Source organism: Oryctolagus cuniculus, chromosome 10 (genome assembly GCF_051225735.1).
Source record: "Oryctolagus cuniculus isolate XC-2025 breed Fujian yellow rabbit chromosome 10, ASM5122573v1, whole genome shotgun sequence".
In the NCBI taxonomy this organism is placed as follows: domain Eukaryota; kingdom Metazoa; phylum Chordata; class Mammalia; order Lagomorpha; family Leporidae; genus Oryctolagus; species Oryctolagus cuniculus.
Window position 1 is genome coordinate 104,096,472 of NC_142876.1, and position 22,201 is coordinate 104,118,672.

The window sequence follows — 22,201 nt, forward strand, 5'->3', positions numbered from 1 at the left end:
GGACAGCGAGGGCATTTTGGGGTGATCTGCTGCACATATAAGCCCTGAGCCCCAGGGTAAGGACAACAAGAGCCAAGTATCCCTGCAAACCAAGGAACTGTGCCCTGCATAGCCTAGCTACTGGGCTCTGAGCAGGTGTGGAGGTGGCGGCCAGGGCTGGCACTTACCGTCTCATCTGTGCAGATGGAGTGCACCTGGGTCCCAAACATGACTGACGTGAAAATGAGGAAGAGCAGAGCCTCAAAGCACAGGAGGATGAGGAGGATCACGGTGGTAGGTGGCGAGAAGGAGCTGCACTCTGAGAGAGAAGGCACTTGTGAGCTTGGGCTGCCACCCAGGCCTAGTTCAGCGCCCCACCAGGCTCCCACTCTGTTGCCTGGGCTAAGTGGGGACCATCCGGCCCCACCCCTGGCTACATCTCACTCCCCCAGAGAAGCCTGGCTCCAGGCCCTAAAACAGACCATTCCTCACTTGTTGGCCCCGGCGCCAAGCACCCTGCCTGGCACCCGAAGGACCCAGGAACTCCAGCATGAAGGTCTGATGGCACCCCAGGAGCCTTCCTCTCTCCGAGCATAACAGGTCGAGGATGCAGGTCGAGAGGCCTGTCCAGGGATGGTTTGGTCAGGGGTTCTGGGCAACCCTGTAGCAGGTGTCGCCCTTCTCTGGGCCTTCAGAGGGCCTCTGCATTCACAGCGTGGCAGAGAGCAGCCTGTGGGGCTCAGTCCCAACCATGCTGAGCTCTGAGCTAATGCCCCCACTGAGGGACAGCTGTATCGCTTAGACCATCAGTCCCCAAAGCTGGGAAGTCAGCTGAAGAGACGCTGGCCCAGAGTAGGTTCACTGTCCTGGCCCTCACTGAGCCCACCCTGGCCTGCCCTATGCAGACTCCTCCCTCTCCACTGGAAAGCAAGGAGATTTGACTATAGGCATGGCTTGGTTTTAAGCTACACTGGATCAGAAGCCCAACAGACAGACGGGAAAGAGGTGCTCCACACTTCAGGCTAGAGTTTCAGACACCCAGTTGGGAGACTGGATGCAGCTGGGAGATGCCTGGTCCAGTGCAGTGTAGGTCCTTTGGTTGGCACTCATTACCCAGTACCACATGGTGGAGCCAGGGTTGCTCCCTGCTCAGGCCTGTTCCCTGGCTGCAGAGATCGGATCCTAAGGGCTGAGCTGGGCCTCCCTGGCTGGCTCCCTCACAGTTATGGCAGGAGGGGCAAGGGAGGGACAATGTGCCAGAGCTTGAGAAGGTACCAAGCGCCATCTGGGTGGAGGGCAAGGAACATCTCAGCTAAATGCCCGTCTCCTCTCCTGGGAGCTTAATGCCCTGAGACAATTTTTCTTCTTGGTTCCTTGCTGGGCTGGACTTGGCTGGACTGGCTCTGGGTGGCTACAAGTATGGCTGTTGCCTGGCTGGCCTGGGCAGAGTATTGGCAAGAACTAGGGCTGTGAATCCTGGCACCAAACCCTGATCACTAGCCCCACTGGGATGCCCGTGAATGTTCTGTTTCTGGCCTGTGTCTAGGAAAGACATTGCACTATATTCCCTTGCACTACGGAACTGCCTGTTTCTATGTGCAGACATGTCCCACCAGCTCCACCAAGGCTGAGCAGCAAGGGCACTGTCACCCTGTCCACTCTCAGGCTTCACTTTGGGGACTGTCCTGTGCCTTCCACCCTATCAAGGATCTCAACCAACAATAGTTGTCAAGACCAGGGCTGGTGGCCAGCGCCGTGGCTCACTAGGCTAATCCTCCACCTTACGGCGCCAGCACACCGGGTTCTAGTCCCGGTTGGGGCACCGGATTCTGTCCCGGTTGCCCCTCTTCCAGGCCAGCTCTCTGCTGTGGCCCGGGAAGGCAGTGGAGGATGGCCCAAGTACTTGGGCCCTGCATCCCATGGGAGAACAGGATAAGTACCTGGCTCCTGCCATCGGATCAGCGCAGTGCGCCGGCCGCAGCGCGCTGGCCATGGAGGCCATTGGAGGGTGAACCAACAGCAAAGAAAGACCTTTCTCTCTGACTCTCTCTGACTGTCCACTCTGCTTGTCAAAAAAAAAAAAAAAAAAAAAAAAAAAAAAAATGGGGCTTGAGGGAACCTGGGCACTAGAGTTAGGCAGACAGAGGTGCAAAACTTAGCTTCAGCCCCAGGCTTGAACTGCAAGATCTCTCCCCAGCTGACAACCTTGGGAACCCGCTCAACCTCTGAGAGCAGCTCTCGTCATCTCACAGTGAGCAGTGCTTCTCTACTCCCCTGCATGCTCGTGGAGCGCCTGAAACAAGGCGCTACTCAGCCCTCTGAGCCGTGCCTGGCTCCCGGTAGGCATTACCAACAGAGACCCTGCCAGCATCATTTCAAAGCCAGAGACATCGGGCCTCACGGGCAGTCAGTCTGCTAACCTGACAGGCGGGGGGTGTCTGATCAACCAGTCAGGTCATCGAGGCGTGCACCTGGAGCTGATCTGATCCTCAGGGCCTAGCAAAAAGAGTGCACTCTCCAGATTCCCACACAGCCAGCGACTTGCCAGTGACTCACGCTGCGATCTGCAGACACCCTCCAGCCCCCAGCCTCCTCTCTGCTCCTTACTCCCCACTTCTTTCCTTTTACACAGCAAATGGCTTTCTAAGCCTAGATGGTTCTCCCCTCAGTACTGAAGACATGTCAGACAAGTTAAAGGTGATGGAAGAGAGGGACTCCAGCACCAGGAGGCCACGAACCACCTGAGCCATGTCTGGCTCACGCCCAGACTGTGGAAAGGAAATGCGTACGTCAATATGCACAGAAAGAACAAAAGCACTTCAGGCGGTGGACAAGGAGACCCGTGGAGGGCACAACAGTGGGGCTGGGTGTTCCTTGCTCAAGCTGTCTGCACACAGCCTGTGGGCTCTGGGAAGACCTAGCCCTGGCCCCTCCAGCATCTCTTCTCCCTTTAAGATTTTGCAATCTTCAGGCTGGGGTTTCTTCCTCAGCATTTGCACACTTAAATGCGGTACTTTTAAAGCAAAAAAGATTTTGTCTACAATCTTAAGGTCAAATTATCAATACCAGCAACGTAAGAACAACTACCACAGACAACCCCTCATGTCTTAGCCAGAAGGTGGAGCACGGGTTCAAGTGCCCCATGTGATGACAGAACCCTAAGCACTCTGCTGGCATGGCCCCACTCACTGGAAGGGGCCTCTGTGCTCCCCCAGGGCCTGCGTCCTCCCTGGGCACACTCAGCCAGGGGACCTGTCTGACTCACTACTTTCCTGTCCAACTGACGAAGGGGCTTCAAAGGGCCTTGACCGTTCCTTCCCTGCTTAGTGCATGGGCTTGCAGGACATGGAACAGAATGAAGCGGGGCCTCCTCCCCTGAGGCCACACCCTTACCCTGGGGCAGGGAGGGGAACCCTGGCACATACTCACTTGTCCAGTCGTCTTCAAAGCAATGCAGGAAGTGAAATCCCACCATGATGAGGGCGTGCAAGGAAATGAGAGCTATGTACATCTGAAACGGGAAGCAGTGCAGACACCATTGTCATGAGAACCTTCTGCGCATGCAGGGTCCAGGGACAGGGGCCTCAGAATCTGTCACTCAAGAACACACTCAGGCCGGCGCCATGGCTCACTAGGCTAATCCTCCAACTTGCGGCGCCGGCACACCGGGTTCTAGTCCCGGTCGGGGCACCGGATTCTGTCCCGGTTGCCCCCCTTCCAGGCCAGCTCTCTGCTGTGGCCAGGGAGTGCAGTGGAGGATGGCCCAAGTGCTTGGGCCCTGCACCCCATGAGAGACCAGGAGAAGCACCTGGCTCCTGCCATCGGATCAGCGCGGTGCACCGGCCGCAGCGCGCCGGCCACGGCGGCCATTGGAGGGTGAACCAACGGCAAAGGAAGACCTTTCTCTCTGTCTCTCTGTCACTGTCCATTCTGCCTGTCAGAAAATAAATAAATAAATAAATAAAAGAACACACTCAGCTAGGCCGAGGCCTGACTGGCATCCAGTGACTCCTAGCAGGTGCCCCAGTCTCCTGCCCTGGGTCTGAGGCGAGCAGCCATCCTCTGGGAGTGCGTGGAACCAGAGAGAAGCAAAGTGTGAGCACAGGGCATGAACTGGGCTCCTGGAGGCAATCCCAGCCTGCTGCCGCTCCACCTGATAAAAGTCAGGATGCCGAATGCCCAGGCCCTTCCAGGCCCCATACTAAATGCAGTCTAAATACCTACCAGCAGCTCAGGATCCGAGATCCGTGCCAATACCAGTTTCTTTAAATGCTGGAGATGCAAGCCCTTATTATCGCTATTGACTTGAATCCATTTTCTAAATGCTCAAAAGCCTGTCTTGGGGGGCCAGTGCCGTGGCTCACTTGGTTAATCCTCCGCCTGCAGTGCCGGCATCCAATATGGGCACCGGTACTAGTCCTGGCTGCTCCTTTTCCAGTCCAGCCCTCTGCTGTGGCCCAGGAAGGCAGTGGAGGATGGCCCAAGTGCTTGGGCGCCTGCACCCACATGGGAGACCAGGAAGAAGCACCTGGCTTCTGGCTTCAGATGGGCGTAGCTCCAGCCGTGGCGGCCATTTGGAGGGTGAACTAACGGAGGGAAGACCTTTCTCTCCGTCTCTCTCAATGTCTAACTTTATCTGTCCAAAAAAAAAAATTTGCCTGTCTTGGGGACAGGCCCTTGTTGACCCAGGGAGATCTTTGGCAAGAGGCCGTCTACATGGTCAGGCAGTTTCCTCAACAGCAGCAAAGAACACGGTGGACGCTGAGCATTTTCAAAGGAACAAGGGGCTCCCCGGCTTTGTGGCGGGTGGGCCCCAAGTCGCAAGCTGACTTACTGTAAACAGGACGAAGTACTTCTGGTTGTTCTCGCCGACACAGTTATTGACCCAGGGACAGTGGTGGTCCATCTTGCGAATGCACCGCTTACAGACACTGAAACAGCCCACAGGTCAGACTGTTAGGGGCATCCGCATGGTGTTGGGCGGCCCCGAGGGGAACTCAGAACTCATGGCTTCCAGCGCCACGCCTCTCACACAGCCCTCAGCTGTTTAATGAGATTATCTGATCAACAGCACCGCCAAGGGTTTTTGCTGTGCATGTGTTGCAGGGGCCTGCAAGGCTAGGTCAGGACTCCCAGGGTCAGTCATTCACCTCCCAGGCCTCTCATCTTGTTTAAACTATAAACAAGAAGGAACCAGCAGGGCTGTACAGAAGTAGTAGTTTCACAAACTCGGCAGAGCAGGATGGAATACAGATAATGGTTGCTCCTTATTTCCACAAAAGACCAAAAAACCAAGGGTCAGGCACAAGTTCCAGAAGCAGTGCCATGTGCAACCGAGGGCAGCACAGCCTCCACCGAGGAGGGACAAAAGAGCAAGAGAGGGCCGTCTCAGAGCAGGGTCAAGAAAACAAGGAAGCCCAGCTCCAAGAACACCCAGCTCTGAAGTACCACTGGAAAACCCAGGAGAGCTTACCTGCTGATGAGGTAATCTCATTAATTTGCATATTATGGACTTGTTATTGGGATCATTTTTGAGATTGTTTCAACCTTATTTGATAGTAAACACCACCTCTACTTGACTTTGGGCAATACAAAGTAGTACAACCAAACAGGAACACGGGACTCACAGGGCTTGAAAATCACAGCTTTCCAAAGCTGCAGTCTAGAGTCACCTGCCATAGACGTGCTCATCAAACACTTCTCAAAGGCAGAGAGCTTGACTTCCCTTCCAATTTTCCAATCTTCTTTCCTTCCTTCCATCCATCTACCTACCTATCTGCTGGTTTGCTCCTCAAATGCCCACAATAGGCCAGGCTGGCCCAGGTCAGAAACAAGCCTGGAACTCACTCTGGGTCTCCTGCATGCACAGCAGGAACCCAAGCACTTGAGCCATCACCTGCTGCCTCTCAAGGTGCACATTAGCAGGAAACTAGATCAGAAGCAGAGCCAGGGGGCTGGTACTGTCGCACACAGTATTAAGCTGCTGCCTGTGAGGTGGGCATCCCAGTAACAGCATGAGTTTGAGTCCTGGCTGCTCTGCTTCCAACCCAGCTCCCTGTTAATGCATCCAGCCAGTCAGTGAAAGATGGCCCAAGTACTTGGGCTGTTGCCACCAATGCGGGAGACTTGGATGGAGTTCTAAAGTCCTGGCTATTGTGGCCACTTAGGGAGTGAACCACAACAAGAAAGCAAGCAACACAGCCAGGTCTTAAATCCAGAGACTAACATGTGCTGTGGGTGTCCCAAGCAGTATCTTAACTGCTGTGCCAAACGCCCACTCCAAAAACTGGTGGGATGGTTTATTTTCATTTCATTAAAATAAGTTCACAACAACAACATCGGTTCCCTAACATTTATCTTGTGGGTATTATTTGTTCAAAACAGCTTGCAATCCCATAAATACAAGCTTAGAAATAACACAGATTGGCCGGCGCCATGGCTCAATAGGCTAATCCTCTGCCTTGTGGCGACGGCACACTGGGTTCTAGTCCTGGTCGGGGCACCGGATTCTGTCCCGGTTGCCCCTCTTCCAGGCCAGCTCTCTGCTGTGGCCAGGGAGTGCAGTGGAGGATGGCCCAAGTGCTTGGGCCCTGCACCCCATGGGAGACCAGGACAAGCACCTGGCTTCTGCCATTGGATCAGTGCGGTGCGCCAGCCGCAGCGAGCTGGCCGCGGCGGCCATTGGAGGGTGAACCAACGGCAAAGGAAGACCTTTCTCTCTGTCCACTCTGTCAAAAAAAAAAAAAAAAAAAAAAAGAACGAACGAACGAACACAGTTTGGGCATTCTTAACTTGAAAATCTAAAACCTGAAACATTTTGAGTGCTGACTTGATGCTCAGTTTCAGATGTGGGGCATTTCAGATTAGGGATGCTTGATCAGCCAAGTCCATACGATGCTCCCAAATCTGAAGAACTCCAAAATCTAAAACACTCCTGGTCCCCAGCATTTGGGATGAGGAATACTCAGCAAGTTCAATTAGATTTCGTTTGTACAAGAAGCTCCTTGGTTCACACCAGCTTTTCTCGCCAGTCATCGCCGTAACTGACTTTAATTCAGATTTCTGGATCCAGTGGGTTTATTGCCCGCTGTGTCACATTCACCCCTTGGCACTGGGAAGGATCTTGCTGACAGGCTGGAAGGGCAGGGAACGCCCAGGAGCAGCTCTTCCAGCCGCGCAAGTGACCTATTCCATGGGCTCTGCTTTCCAGGAGTAGGTGTGTGTTTTCTTCAGCCCGGAATGAATTATGGAGAGAGGCAGACAGGGTCTGAGCTACCCCGGCTACTCAGGCTTCCCACGTATGAAGCTGCTACTATAAGGAACGTGAGGGCAGACACTGAGCCTGGCTCAACACAGTGGTCTCCACATCGCTCTTCGCCACCACTTCCAAGGGCCTCGGTGACACTGGCGTGCTAGGAATGGACATGTCTCAGAGATAGCGGCCTGGCTCCAGAATCTCTGTGCCCAGGAGTGCAAGGTGAAGAAAAGGACGTCTGACATGGACACAGAGGGAAGCAGAGAGCCGGGGACCAGCAACACCACCACGCCATCTCTGTCTCTTCGTTTCTCCTGTTAGCAATCTTAAAGATACATATGAGCGGAGAATCTGGCACAGCAGTTAAGATGCCACTCGCGACACGCATATCCCCTGTCAGAGTGCCGGGTTCGAGGCCCGACTCTGCTTGTTAATGCAGACCCTGGAGGCAACGGTGTCAGCTCAGGTACATGGGTCCCTGCCATGCATGCGGGAGACCTGAGTGGAGTTCTGGGCTCCTGGCTTTGACCTAGGCCAGCCTCATCTGTTGCTCACACTTGGGAAGTGAACCAATGAATGGAAGAGCTCTCTGCCTTTCAAATAAGTCAATTTTAAACAATACGTATGAATATGTATAGATCACACAGAGGCTGTCACTGGCCAGTTTTTACCAGCACAGTGAAAGTACAGACAAGCAGACAATCAAGAGTAAGGTGTCTCCTGCACTCCAGGCCTCAGCCCCAGGCCACCCCCCTGACCCGTCACTCTAGGGGCTGCCATGGTAGTCCACTCCTTACATGTTCTCCCTGAGCTCCTAATCCCCTGTGTCTGGGGAGCCAGCTCCTGAGGGTAGCTGCCTTCCGGCTCCAGGCTCCCGAGCAGTTTCTCTTCCAAGCCCACTTCAATTTAAAAGGGTTTTAAGTGGGTGCTCTTGAGACAGCGTTGGCTCTGTGGCAGAGAGGTGCCAAGTGGCCAAACATCCTGAAAGCTGCCCGAGAGTTTAAACAAAGCCCTCAGCAAATGCCGGCCTGCACCCTCCTCCAGGCTCTTGGAAGAGACAAGGCGCAGGCACCAGGAAGTTCGGTTTCACAATGGGCTGCCACTCAGAAAACACACAGCTGCCCGTGCTGCAAGAGCTGCTCCGAAATACTCACCCTGCATTTCCTGTTTTCAAAGACATGAAAAGCCAAGACAGCCCTTCTTTTAAAAAAAGAAAATATTTATTTGAAAGGCAGAGTTACAGAGAGAAGAGGGGAGATATACATATAGAGATTGTTCATCTAGTGGTTCTCTCTCCAAATAGCTCCAACAGCCAAGGCTGGACCAGACTCAAACCAGGAGCCTTGAACTCCATTCAGATCTCCCATCCCAGGGGCCCAAGCATCTGGGCCACCTTCTGCTTTCCTGGGACAATCAGCAGGGAGCTAGACTGGAAGTGGAATACCCAGGACTCGAACCAGCATTCACATGGGACAGTGGTGTCGCAGACTGCAGTTTACCCCACAATCCTGGCCCCAGGAGGTGGTGGGAGGCAAGGTGGGAGGCACCGCCTCTCACACTGTGGCTGGAGGCACTGCTCGGAGGCCGAGTTGTGGTGCACACGAAGGCTCAGGGGCTGGAGCAAGTCAAGCAGAGGTGGGGCCTGCAGGGGCGCGGTGAAGGAACACACCTGTCCTGCTGTTTCACGCCAGGCAGCAAGCACTCCTTGAGAAAAAGCAAAAACGGACCTTCCACCTCCACCCGCCTCTTGGACTCTGAGCTCAGAGCCAAGCCCTTCCCACAAGGCAGGCAGGGGGCACAATGAGCACCCTCCCCAGACACAGTGGCCAGGGAAGACTCCCAGTTCACACAGACCAGGAGCCCTCCCCACACCACAGGGATCCACCCGATTCTTTCGTGGGATCCTTACTGTGTCCAACAGCCCTCTCCTCGCACGCCTCTCTAGCACCAGCTCGAGTCCTGGGGCCGGGAGCTGGGGGCTGCTGAGCACTGGGGAGCAAGGATGCAGTAAGTTGACGAGGAGACCCAATGTCTGCAATGGAGTGCCTGTGAGACTTCCAGGTCCCTTCTCTGTCCCCAAATCAGTGTTTTTAGAACACTTCTCCCTTCTTCCCTCAGGTTCCCTATCCCTTTTTCAGGCCCCAAAGCACAGCAGAACCCAACAAGCTCATTGGTCCCATGCATTCAGTTTCTCTTGGGCTTCTATGTCCCCTCCCCAGGGAAGCACAGGAGCTGCCTGACACTGTTGCCCATCCTGGGTGACAGCAGACATGGGGACTGTGTGTCTCTATACAGCAGCACCTGCTGAACGGTATCCTGCTGAACCAGTGCTCCTGCCCTGCTGGGGAGGCCGCTGGGGTCAAAGGCTATAAGCCCAGAGCCAAGCCCTGGGCTCTGCTGGGCAAGGATCAGCTCATGAAGGCCCTGACAGCAGACAGGGAGAGCAGGCCTGGAAAATGAACTCAATCCCACTGGCTCCAGGGATGATCCAGCAGGGAAAGTGAAAACATAGCAAGAAGGCATCAAGTTGGTCACGGCTTGCATTGAGGTTTTCACCTCACACCTCACTGGCTATGACTAAAATCAGAAGCAAAAAGAACATCTACGCCACAGCCTGGCCCAGGTCAGAAACAATTTTAAGAAAGGTAGTGCAGTGCAAGAACAGAACAGGGTTCTGAGGTTGGTGCTGCGGTGTAGAGGGTAAAGCTGCCATCTGCAATGCTGGCATTCCATTAGGCACCGGTTGGAGTCCAGGGTGTTCCACTTCCCATGTAGGTCCTTGCTAATGTACCTGGGAAAGCAGTGGAAGAAGCCCCAAGTCCCTAGGCCCCTGCACCCACGTGGGAGACCGAGAAGCAGCTCTTGGCTTTGGTCAGGCCCAGCCCTGGCTGTTGCAGCCATTTGGGGAATGAATCAGCAGATACAAGATCTCTCTCTCTCTCTAACTCAGCCTTTCAAATAAATAATTAAAAAAAAAAATTTGAAAGGCACAGATACAGAGAGGAAGTATGGAGCAGGGGGAGAGAGAGACCTTCCACCTGCTAGTTCATTCCCCAAATGGCCACAACAGCTGGAGTTGGGCCAATATGAAGCCAGGAGCTTCTCCTGGGTCTCCCATGTGGGTGCGGGTCCAAGGATTTGGGCCATCTTCTGCTGCTTTCCCAGGCCATAGCAGAGAGCTGCATCGGAAGTGGAGCAGCCGGGACACGAACTGGCTTTCATATGGGATGCAGGCACTGCAGACAACAGCTTAATCCACTGAGCCACAGTGCTATCTCCAAAACAAAACTAAAAAAAAGGGGCCAGTGCCATTAATCCTCTGCCTGCGGCGCCAGCATCTCATGTGGGCCACGGGTTCTAGTTCCGGTTGCTCTTCTTCCAGTCCAGCTCTCTGCTGTGGCCAGGGAGGGCAGTGGAGGATGCTCCGGGTGTTTGGGCCCCTGCACCCGCATGGGAGACCAGGAGGGGGCACCTGGCTCCTGGCTTCAGATCAGTGCAGCACCGGCCATGGCGGCCATTTGGGGAATGAACCAATGGAGAGAAGACCTTTGTCTCTGTCTCTTTCTCACTGTCTATAACTCTGTCCAAAAAAAAAAAAAAAAAAAAAACTTAAAAAAAGCAAATAACAGGGTTCTGAGACAAATCTTTACTTTACTTTGGGCTCCAGGAAAATAAAACTTAGCTTTAGGGCCGGCGCTGTGGCACAGTGGGTTAACACCCTGGCCTAAACCGCCAGCATCCCATATGGGCACCGGTTTGAGACCTGGCTGCTCCACTTCCAATCCAGCTCTCTGCTATGGCCTGGGAAAGCAGAAAAAGATGGCCCAAGGCCTTGGATCCTTGCACCCACGTGGGAGACCCGGAAGAAACTCCTGGCTCCTGGCTTCCCATTGACTCGGCTTCAACCGCTGCAGCCATCTGGAGACTGAATCAGCGGATGGAAGACCTTTCTCTGTCTTTCCCTGTCTATAACTCTACCTCTCAAACAAATGAATAAAAATCTTTGGGGGGGGGGGGGGGACTGATCACATAAGCCTAATGCCTTGGCCACCTTGTGGGCAGAAGCGGCTCCTCCCACAGGATTTCCATGTGCTTCCATGTCCTCACAGACAGGAGACTCCATGCTGGCAGCCAAGGCATCTCCCCTAGCGAGCAAAGGCCCAGTTACATACATCCCAAGGCTGCAAGCTCTGGATGCACCTGTGGTGCCCACAGGAGCTTGGGGGGTGGGGACAACCTCAAATTCTGTGGACTCCTTGAGAGGGGAGGAAGCAAAACACAGTGCAAACACAAGCACAGGCGCACACACCTCTGCCCTGTGGGCAAGGGGGACTCGGCTCAGCCGCACACACACACCCAGTCTAGAGTGTCACGGAGTCTGCTTATCCGAAGCCGTGAGTCCCCAGACGGCCTGGGCCAGGGTGCGCCATCATGAAGCAGCAGCTGTGCGCACACACTGCCGGTGGCAGGAAGAGTGAAGTGCACCTGAATCAGCAGCTCTTGTTTAGGTAAGCCGACTTGTTCACTAGCACTCGAGTCCCTTCCTTGGATCATGCTGGGCGAGGCGGAAAGGAAAATGCCGAGCAGTGGAGGCAGCTGAGAGCTCGGGGAAAGCAGAGTGAAGCGCCATCGAGGTTGTCCAAAAGTTACTTTCCACAGACTGGGTGCCTCCCTGTTTCTGGTCCAGCTTTTATGAACCGGCACATCCCTAACTGCTTCCACGAACAAGCAGCTTCGACTGAGAGCCAGGTGACTCACACGCCTGTCCTACTTAAACCGCACAGCAAGCTAGCAAAGGCTCTTTCGTACAGGGCAAAGAGCTGAGGCTGAAAGACATGCAGTGCCTGGCCTAAGGGCCCACAGTGTGGCAGAAGCAGCACTGGACTTCCGACTCTGACCTCTCCAAGGCCAAGGCTACCACGAGGGATCACATTAACAAGCTGGGCCTTTTCAACCAGGGGATGCCTAGAAACAGCTGCTTCCTGAGCCCCACGGTGGCAGGAAAAGCTAGATTGACAACTCCATCTTGTGGACAAGAAGTGAGCCTTGAACAAGATCTCAGAAGCCAGTGATGCAGACAGAAACTCTGCAGGTGGCAGCCATCACCAGAGGCCTCTGCCCAGGCTCCTGAGCTGTCACCATCAGCAGAACGCAGCTAGCTGGGGAGGCACGCGGACCTCTTACAGAGAGAGGGGAAAAAGCATACACGTGATCACATGAAGGCACACAGGCCATCCCATGTGAGAGTGCCAGTGCAGAGCCCTGCCTGGACTTGGAGCCAGAACCACTGAGCCAAGCCTGTCTACTACCCTCTGCAGGTGCGACTCTGAGCTGTCACTTCCCCCCACGAGCCTGCATTTCTGCACCTAGGGAGAGTCGTCCCTGAGTAACCCCTACCTTGGGGGGGTGACCATCAAAACAAAAATAAGACTGATGCTAAGACCGGCGCACTGAAATGCCTGGGACACAGCCAGTCCCAGAGGTGACAGGGAGGCCCATTCACAAACACTGCCTGCCTCACTCAGATCTCCTACAGCCCAAAGGCCTCGGCAGCCTTAGGCTGAAAGGACGACCTCCCAACAAAGGGAGGAAGCAAATTCATTCCTCCACACCCACTCCAAACACGCACAGCCATCTCAAAGGGAGACCCAGTAACACTTTTCTATTTCCATACCTCAGCACTTAACGTTGCCTTCAATCAACAAAGCACAATTTTTACCTGACTGTTATTACACTAAGACCCAAAACAACAAAGAAACCAAAAAACCAAAAGGGAGAAAATCACCACCAAGAAAGAAGGAAAGTGGCTTTTGTGGTTGAGTTCTACATTTGTCATAACCTCTGGTTCTGTTGTAGAGCAAGGCCTTCACTCAAAGGCAGCACCTTCAAGTACTAGACGTTGCCAGAACAATTTTCTGAAGCTTAGTCTCATGGTACCCTTGAGACAAAGCTGCAAAGATCAGGACTCCCCTCACTGTGACACACATCTGAACAAAGGTGTGGGTAGGCAGAGGCCTGCCAGGTCCTGCATCAGAGGCGGCACAGCCAACTCCCTGGACAAGTGTCCTGGGCCCAAACCAATTTGTGAGCACACAGGATCGGTCACTCGTACCTGCAGCAGGAGGACAGCTGGCAGCTGACAGTCCTGATGCTGAACTGGCACCTATGGGTGTGTGTGTGTGTGTGTATGTGTGGCGGGGAGGCAGGGGAGTAGAAGGGAGACAGGGCGTGTACCTGCAGTGGTGGGCTCGGTCAGGTTTGATGCTGCAGCATTTGGGACACTTGTACACCACCTGCCCGGGCTTCAACTGCAAACTCTCGATAAATTCTTTAGTAGCATTTCCTTTGGGCACTGCCCCCTGGAAGAAAGAGGAAAGGCGTCAGGGTCAGACTGGTGGTTCTGTCCATTCCGACACGGTGCAGTGGAGAGTATCACCTCCAAGGAGCAACTGTACACATGTGTGGACTCGATGTTCAGAATTATGTCAACGGCCAGAAATAGTTATCAACAAAGAACTGTCCTCAGTAAATGCCATTAAGCCACATTAATCCCTTGGCTAAATTTTTACATTGAACATTGGCTCTGACCTCTATTTTCATTCTGTTACAGTCATTTTCATTGAACTTTTTTTTTTTTTAAAGATTCATTTATTTGAAAGGCGGAGTTACAGAGAGAGGAAGAGAAAGAACAATATTCTATCTACCGGTGCACTCCCTAAATGGCCACAATGGAAGGAGCTGGGCTGATCTGAAGCCAGGAGTTTCTTCCAGGTCTCCCATGTGGGTGCAGGGGCCCGAGGATTTGGGCCACCTTTCCACTAGTTTCCAGGTGTATTAGCAAGGAGCTTGATCTATGCAGAGCAGCTGGGATTCTAACTGGCAGCCACATGAGATGTTGGCACCGCAGGCGGTGGCTTCACCTGCTAAGTCACAGTGCTGGCCCCAGAACTTCTTTCCTCTGTAAATATTAGTGATGATCTGACTCACTGACTTCTTTTGGTTTACATTAAACTTCCGGGTAACAGCACTGGCCTTTGCAACTTGTCATTGCTCAGTCTCCTATCTAACAGTTCGGTTTTCCTAGATCCAAATTTGCAGCTCTACATTTTAATGGGTTCTGTTAAAATTGCAATCAAGGGGTGGTACTGTGCCACAGCAGCTTAAGCTGTTGCTTGGGATACCTGTATCTCATATTGGAGTGCCAATTCGAGTCCAGGTCCTCTAATTCAGCTCCCTGCTGATATGCCTGGGCAACAGCGGATGATGGCTCTCAAGTATTTGAGTCCCTGCTACCCATGTGGGAGACCCAGATGGAGTCTGGCTCAGTGCCAGCTACAATGGCCATTTGGAGTGAACCAGTAGATGGAAGATCCCTGCCCCAGCCCCGTCACTCTGCTTTTCAAATAAATTTCAAAAAAGTAAAGAAAAACAGCTAGAGTTCTAGAGTTTTCTTTAAGATTTATTTGAAAGAGTTACAGAGGGAGGTAGAGAAAGAGAGGGGTCTCCTATCTGCTGGTTCACTCCCCAAACGGCTGCAACAGATGGAGCTGAGCTGATCCGAAGCCAGGAGCCAGGAGCTTCTTCTGGGTTTCCCATGTGGGTGCGAGGGCCCAAGGACCTGGGCCATCTTCTACTGCTTTCCCAGGCCATAGTAGAGAGCAGGATCAGAAGAGGAGCAGCTGGGACACAAACCAGCACCCATAAGGATGGGATGCCAGCACTGCAGGCCGCAGCTTCAACCCACTGTGCTCCAGCACCGGCCCCTAGAGTTTGCTTTCTTCCCTTCTTCCTTCCTTCTTTCTTCCATCCCCCCTTCTGTTAGGAAGGACTGGCACTCTCCATTTAGTCCTCAGCGAATGCACTGCAACTGTGAGCGGCTGCGCTTGGGCACTGGACTGGCTATCTGGCCAGGCCACCCCAATGTGCTGTTTCACCCATGAATACGCGGCGAATACTGGGTACTCTTGTTCTAAGGATGGCAGAGAATGCCATCAGCATCTGCTCTGGCTGTGCACCCTTCCAACACATGGAGACAGGCAGCATTCAGAATTGAGCAGGGCTTCAACGGCCAACCTTCACCACTCACTGCTTGGCACTGAGCCCTGTGCTCCCACACTCCGTGTTACGGGCTCAGGAATCAAACCCACCGTCTTTGCTCTTCAGGAGGCACGAGGCCTCCTAAGCTGACAAACACTTCTAGTGAAGGGCAGTATACACTGTAGAAGACCTGAAGGCGGCACGGAGGAGGCAGCAGCCAACAAACCAGAGGAATCGGAGACATTCTCCAAGAGTGAGGTTTCAGGAACATGCAGGGGCTTGTGAAGCAGAGCTATGGGAGAAAAGTGGTTCCAGCTAGGGGGAGCAGGGTGACGGGGAAAAGGCAAAGCAGTGAGAGTGAAGCCAGGGAAACGCGGTGTGCGCAGGGAGGCTGGGCTGACAGTTGGGGCCTGTCTATGTAGAGTGGCCACCAACCTAAAGGAAGGAATGGATTTTTCTGTACAGGCTGCCCAGAACCATGAGGCGACATTAGGGCTTCCAGAAGAACCCTTAGGTGCCTGTGCTATTTGGATCAGATAGGAGAGAAGAGATTAAAATCTCAGAGACCTATGATAGAGAGAGTGACAAACAGAACAGATGAGCACCAGTAGAATCTCTGTATTAATTGCTAATAAAAAATGAAAAACAAAAAAAAAACCCCTACTTTTTAAATTTATTTTATTTACCTGAAAGGCAGAGTGACAATGACAGAGGGAGAGACAGAGATCAAGAGATCTTCTATCTGCTGGTTCACTCTCCAAAAGACTGCAACAGCCAGGTCTGGGCCAGGCTGAAGCCAGGAAACAGGAACTCCAATCCAGGGCTCCCACCTATGGGCAGGGGCCCAAGTACCTGGCCATCCTCCACTGCTTTCCCAGGCAAATTAGCAGGAGGTTGGATCCCAAGCACAGCAACCAGGACTTGAATCAGCACGCTGATATGGATGCCAGTGCAGCAAGTGGTGGCTTAACCTGCTGCACCGCAGCACCAGCCCCAGTGCTCAAGTTCTCAAGAAACTACAGATGCCCGGCCTCTGATACGGCACTGCTGCATACAACTGCCCAGGTCCCAGACCCTGTACTTACGCTGTAGCAGGGCCAAGAACAATCATGCCATCCTGGTAACTCCTCTTGCTTCTCTTAGCTCCCAAGTACTATCTGACACCAGGTCAAGCTGTGGCTGTCGGATGGGACTGACATCCCCCCCACCGTGCCCACAGCCCCCGTGTCAGGTCTGTGTGACCAGGCTCCAATCCTCAGTGGGCATCCACAAGCTACTATGATCAAGGAAGTTAAATCTACATTAGAACAGCAGAGCCTGGGACTTCCTCCAAGTCCTGAGAGGGCCCACAGTGAGTGAGAACACAGTTTAACAGGCCAGAGGGTCTCCTAGGGCAGAAGGAATGAGGATGGGGTATCAGAACTTTTTCTACAAAAAAGGAATCCTGGAAAGGGAAGAACCACTAAGAAACAGAAAAACCTTTAAAGGCTCAGAATGCAAGGAAGCTGTGGTTTTGTCTTTTGCTAAGAAAATGACTCGCAGGGGTTAAAGATCGCAGCTAAGGCAACTGCAGAGACAGATCAACCAACAGCTCTCTCCTCAAAGTCTATACCATGCCAAGCACTGTGGAAGCACAAAGGGATGGGAACTCGGAGCTCCCAACAGCTGGTGGAGTAGCCAAGGCCGAGCACCTCAAGAACAGCTTGGTCACCAGTACATCAGGAGCTAAGCAAGAGGAAGGAGGACTCAGGGCGGGGGTCCTGGGAATGCCAGCAGGATCCTGTTGGAGGCTGAGCTGGTAGGGGTACCTGGCAGGGGAGGGGCGGGAATCAGTCCCAGCACAGATCCAGAGCGGGGATCTGGGCCTCTCCACCTCTCTTTGCTAGGGCCCAATTTCTCCCCTGCTGAGCCTCCTTCTGCCTAGGTGAGGACTCCTGAGACGCCACCAGGCTGACATGTCCTTTGGAGGAGGAGTCAGTTTCCCACAGCTGTGTCCTGAGGCTTACAAGGGGCTGGAGACCAGCAGAGCCTGAGGAAACACAAGGCTACTGTTGACACGCATGCTCGTCTCAGGAGCGGGGCCTGATGCCCTTTCAACTCACTCAAGGGGTTCATTAAGTTTTTTTTTTTTTTTTTTTTTTTTTATGACCTGTTGTTGTGGCACAGCAGGTTAAATTGCAGCTTGTAACTCCAGCATCCCATATCAGAGTGCTAATCTGAGTCCCAGATGCTCTACTACCAACCTAGCTTCTTGTTAATGTGCCTGGGAAGGCAGAAGATGGCTCAAGCACTCGACTCCCTGTTGCCCATGTGGGAGACTAAGATGAAGTTCCTGGCTCCTGGCCCAGTCCCTGCCACTGCGGCTATTTGGGGACTGAGCCTGAGGATAAATAAATAAATAAATCTTAAGGTGAAAAAAACTTTAAATACATAAATCTTAAAAAAAATTTTCAAAAATAGGAAAAATGATTCTATAAATTGCATTCAGCTATCACAAAAGAAAATAAACTTTTGTGGGCAAGGATCACATGGTATGTACAATGCCGTTGAGAATGTTGATTTGACATTAAATATGCCACAAAAATACATGGTGACATGAGAAACAGTACCAATTACACACACAGACACAGAGGGAAAAAGGCTACCTGCAAAAAGCATTTGTAGTTATCTCATGTAGTAGGACTGCAGGTACTTATTTTCTTGACCTTCTGAAATGCTCTATTATGAACATGTAGCTTTTGTAATATGGAGAACACTTATTAAAACACACAAGCAAAAACAAACTGCAAGAACAACCCAAAGTAGGAGTAAGACCTCCTCTACTGAAGTCTGTAACCAAGTTAGGACTGTCTCATCCAGGGGAAGAGGGTCCCACAAAGGCCACAGGGCCTTAGTTGCCATTTTCTTTCTTGTAAAAAGCAATCGAGATTCTGAAACTGATATCTCTTGTGGATCCATTGTCTCATGTACAAGAGGAAAAGTGTAAAGGGACATCATTTCTCCAAACAGATGAAGGGGCTAAATTTTCCAAGCCAAGACCCAGGTGCCTCATTTTATTTGGGTTATTATTTATTTGGGTTATAATGTATTTTTCAGGCCCAGTTTTTAAGCAGGTCCCCGCCCCCAGAATTTGCTGTGAAATTCAGTTGATCCTACATGCAAGGCAGCAGGAGGAAAGAGCAGTCAGAGCTCTTGTTCAATGGTCTCACTATTGTCTTTTTGTTGTTGTTGTTGTTGTTTAGGTTTTATTTTTACTTATTTCAAAGGCAGAGTTGGGTGGAGGGGGAGGGTGAGACATTTAAAGAACTCTCATCCACTGGTTCACTCCCTAAATGGCCAGAACCCTGGTGGGGTTGAGCTAGCCTGAAGCCAGGAGTCGGAAACATCATCTGGGTCTCCCACGTGAGTGGCAGGGGCGAAAGACTTAGGCCATCTTCCACTGCCTTCCCAGGCTCATCAGCAGAGAGCTGGATCAGAAACAGAGCAGCTGGGACTACAACTGGTGTTCTCACGTGGGATGCCAGGATGACAGGAAGCAACTTAACCCAGTATGCCAGAACGCAGACCCTTTGCCTTTCTCGTAGCGCAAGCTTGGAGACATCATGTAGCAGAGCTTGGGCTTTCTAACAGCGGCCCTCTAACAGCACGCCTCCACGCAGACACCTCTCAGACGCCTCATCCCATCTAGGCAAGACTGCACCTGCCCAGCCACCTGAGCCCATCTCTCAGAGCGAGATGCCAGCTGGGCCAGCCCCAGAGACACAGCAGTTGGTACAGCTGCACTTTCCAGGCTCTGCTTCTAGTGACATTTTTTTCTTCCGTTCTTTCCCTCCCTCCATTTTCTGTTTGTGTTTTTTATTTATTTATTTATTTATTTATTTATTTATTTATTTATTTATTTTGACAGGCAGAGTGGACAGTGAGAGAGAGAGAGAGAGAGAAAGGTCTTCCTTTGCCGTTGGTTCACCCTCCAATGGCCGCCGCGGCCGGCGCGCTGTGGCCGGCACACCGCGCTGATCCGATGGCAGGAGCCAGGAGCCAGGAGCCAGGAGCCAGGTGCTTTTCCTGGTCTCCCATGGGGTGCAGGGCCCAAGCACCTGGGCCATCCTCCACTGCACTCCCTGGCCACAGCAGAGAGCTGGCCTGGAAGAGGGGCAACCGGGACAGAATCCGGTGCCCCAACCAGGACTAGAACCCGGTGTGCCGGCGCTGTTTGTGTTTTTAAAGAATGTGTTCTTTCGGACCTATCTCCACAGACTCCAGCCCTCTAGCCGGCCAGGCACCTCCTCGCCCCACCCCTTTTTAAGATTTTTATTTATTTATTGCAAAGATAGTTACAGACATAGAGTGGGAGAGACAGAAAGGTCTTCCATCTGCTGGTTCATGCCCCAGATGGCCACAACAGCAGGAGCAGGCCGATCCGGAGCCAGGAGCCAGGAGCCTCTTTCGGGTCTCTCATTCAGGTGCAGGGGCCCAAGCACTTGGGTCATCTTCCATTGCCTTCCCAGGCCATAAGCGAAGAGTTGGATTGGAAGAGGAGTAACCAGGACTTGAACTGGCATCCATATGGGATGCTGGAGCTGTAGGCGGTGGCTTTGCCCACTAGGCCACAGCGTCGGCTGCCTCCTTGCTTCCTGCACCAAAGCCAAACCCCTCACCCAAGGATCACCTTCTCTGCCCTCTTCCTCACAGCCCCAAGACAACCCAGGCAGAACCCCTGGTTCAGCCTCGCTGTTTCCGCGTGAAAATACACAGCACTGACTCAATCGCACACCACCCCTGCGAGACTGCAGACTCGGCAGCCAAGAGAGACTCTCAGCTCCTACCCAGCAAACCGCCCAGGGCCTGCTATGCGGCCTGTGTCTAATAAACCCAAGCTGAAGAACCATGACGTGACACATGTTTACGGAGCACTTCTGTGACAGGCACAATTCCAAACGCTCTCCGACAAAACCTTACTTTGCCAGCCAATTCTGACAAGGAACCCATGAGGCAGAGACCATTATGTTCCTCACAGGCACACAAGTCCCACCACGTCCCAAGACCACGCGGCCAAGAGGCGGCAGAACGACATTCACATCTCAGTGACCCAAGTCAAAAACCTGCGCCTCTACCCGAAGGCAGAACACATTTATCAGGGCTTTCTGGTTTGTCCTGGAGAAGGCTACTTTAAAAACTGTCTTCAGGGGCCGGCATTGTGGCATAGTGGTTAAAGCTGCTACTGGCAGTGTCGGCATCCCATATGGGTGCCAGTTCAAGTTCCGGCTGCTCCATTTTCTTTTCTTTTTTTTTTTGACAGGCAGAGTGGAGAGTGAGAGAGAGAGACAGAGAGAAAGGTCTTCCTTTGCCGTTGGTTCACCCTCCAATGGCCGCCGTGGCCGGCGCGCTGCGGCCGGCGCACCGCGCTGATCCGATGGCAGGAGCCAGGTACTTCTCCTGGTCTCCCATGGGGTGCAGGGCCCAAGCACTTGGGCCATCCTCCACTGCACTCCCTGGCCACAGCAGAGGGCTAGCCTGGAAGAGGGGCAACCGGGACAGAATCCGGCGCCCCAACTGGGACTAGAACCCGGTGTGCCGGCGCCGCTAGGCGGAGGATTAGCCTAGTGAGCCACGGCGCCGGCCCCAGCTGCTCCATTTTCAATCCAGCTCTCTACTGTGGCCTGGGATAGCAGTGGAGGATGGCCGAAGTCCTTGGGCCCCTGCACCCACATTGGAGACCCGGAAGAAGCTCCTGGCTCCTGGCTTCGGATCGATGCAGCTCTGGCTGTGCAGCCATCTGGGGAGTGAACCAACAGATGGAAGATCCCCTTCTCTCTCACTTTCAAATAAAAATATAAATCTCTTAAAAAAAATACAAACCCTTCAAATCATCACTAGAAACAGAAGTTGCAGTAAAGCAGACAACAAACCCAAACAAAGCTATTATATCACTAAGATCAAAACCATCTTTAAAAGAAAAATCGCCTTCATGCCACACCATTCTTCTGTCGATGACATTGTCACTCCTAACATTAAGACTGGCACAAGGGGCCAGTGCTTTGGCGCAGCATCCCATATGGCGCTGGTCTGAGTCCCAGCTGCTCCATTTCCGATGCAACTCCCTGCTAATGCTCCTGGGAAAGCAGCGGAGGATGGCCCAAGTCCTTGGGACCTTGCACCTGTGTGGGAGACCAGGAGGAAGCTCCTGGCTCCTGATCGGCTTGGCTCAGCTCTGGCAGTTGCAGCCATTTGGGGAGTGAACTAGCAGATAGATGAAAGACCTCTCTTTCTCTCTGTGTCTACCTCTTTCTGTAACTCTGTCTTTAAAATAAACAAAACACATGAAAGACTGTGTGGGGAGCAGCCCGGACTAGACTGTTACTGGAATTAAGACTTATTCTATGCATCTGCTCTCCCACAATATGGCGCTGGGAGAGAAGTAAACAGCTTCCGCACAGCTGCCTCCAGTTCAACCAATTAACTGTAGGACTTGCTCCTGATTGGAGAGCAGCGTACTCAGCCGAGTTGGGATTGGCGGAGAAGGACTATAAAGGAGGAGAGAGACGGCATGCACCAGGAACATCTATGGGGAACATCTAAGGGAACCCGTGCAGCCCCCGAGAGAGCCGGCCGGCGGTGTGCCGCTCCCCTGCGGAAGTGGGGAATGCGGCCAGGGGGAACTGCCCTTCCACGGAGGTGGAAGGGATAGTAGCCAACCCGGGAAGAACCAGCAGCAAACCCGGGGAGGGCCGAGCAGACGAAAGAACAGCGCAGGGTCCTGTGTCGTTCCCCCATGAAGAGGGGGAGCGACAGACTGAAACAGGCCTAGGATCACAAAGCCTACTCTAGTAAATACCTAGGATACCACAACAATGTGAAAAGGACACCAAGGAAAATGGGGGGAGGTGGCACTGTGGCATGGCGGGTAAAAGCAGCCGTCTGCAGTTCCGG

The 22,201-nt window shown here is 52.9% G+C and overlaps 1 protein-coding gene across 9 annotated transcripts in view; it reads right to left on the bottom strand.

Annotated features, from left to right (window-relative positions):
• ZDHHC3 (zDHHC palmitoyltransferase 3) overlaps positions 1–22,201 on the bottom strand; it is a 57,981-nt gene that overhangs the window by 11,966 nt on the left and 23,814 nt on the right. For 6 of the 9 annotated variants that reach the window (XM_051851682.3, XM_008260501.5, XM_089306436.1 and 3 more), the window contains 4 exons: positions 13,469–13,593; positions 4,814–4,910; positions 3,409–3,490; positions 168–298 (listed from right to left, as the gene is read on the bottom strand). In XM_051851682.3, coding sequence (XP_051707642.1) covers positions 168–298; positions 3,409–3,490; positions 4,814–4,910; positions 13,469–13,593 — 435 coding nt within the window. Of the gene's footprint in view, positions 1–167; positions 299–3,408; positions 3,491–4,813; positions 4,911–8,787; positions 8,939–13,468; positions 13,594–22,201 lie in introns of those variants that run through there. The other 3 variants (XM_089306437.1, XM_089306439.1, XM_089306438.1) reach the window with 2 other exon arrangements.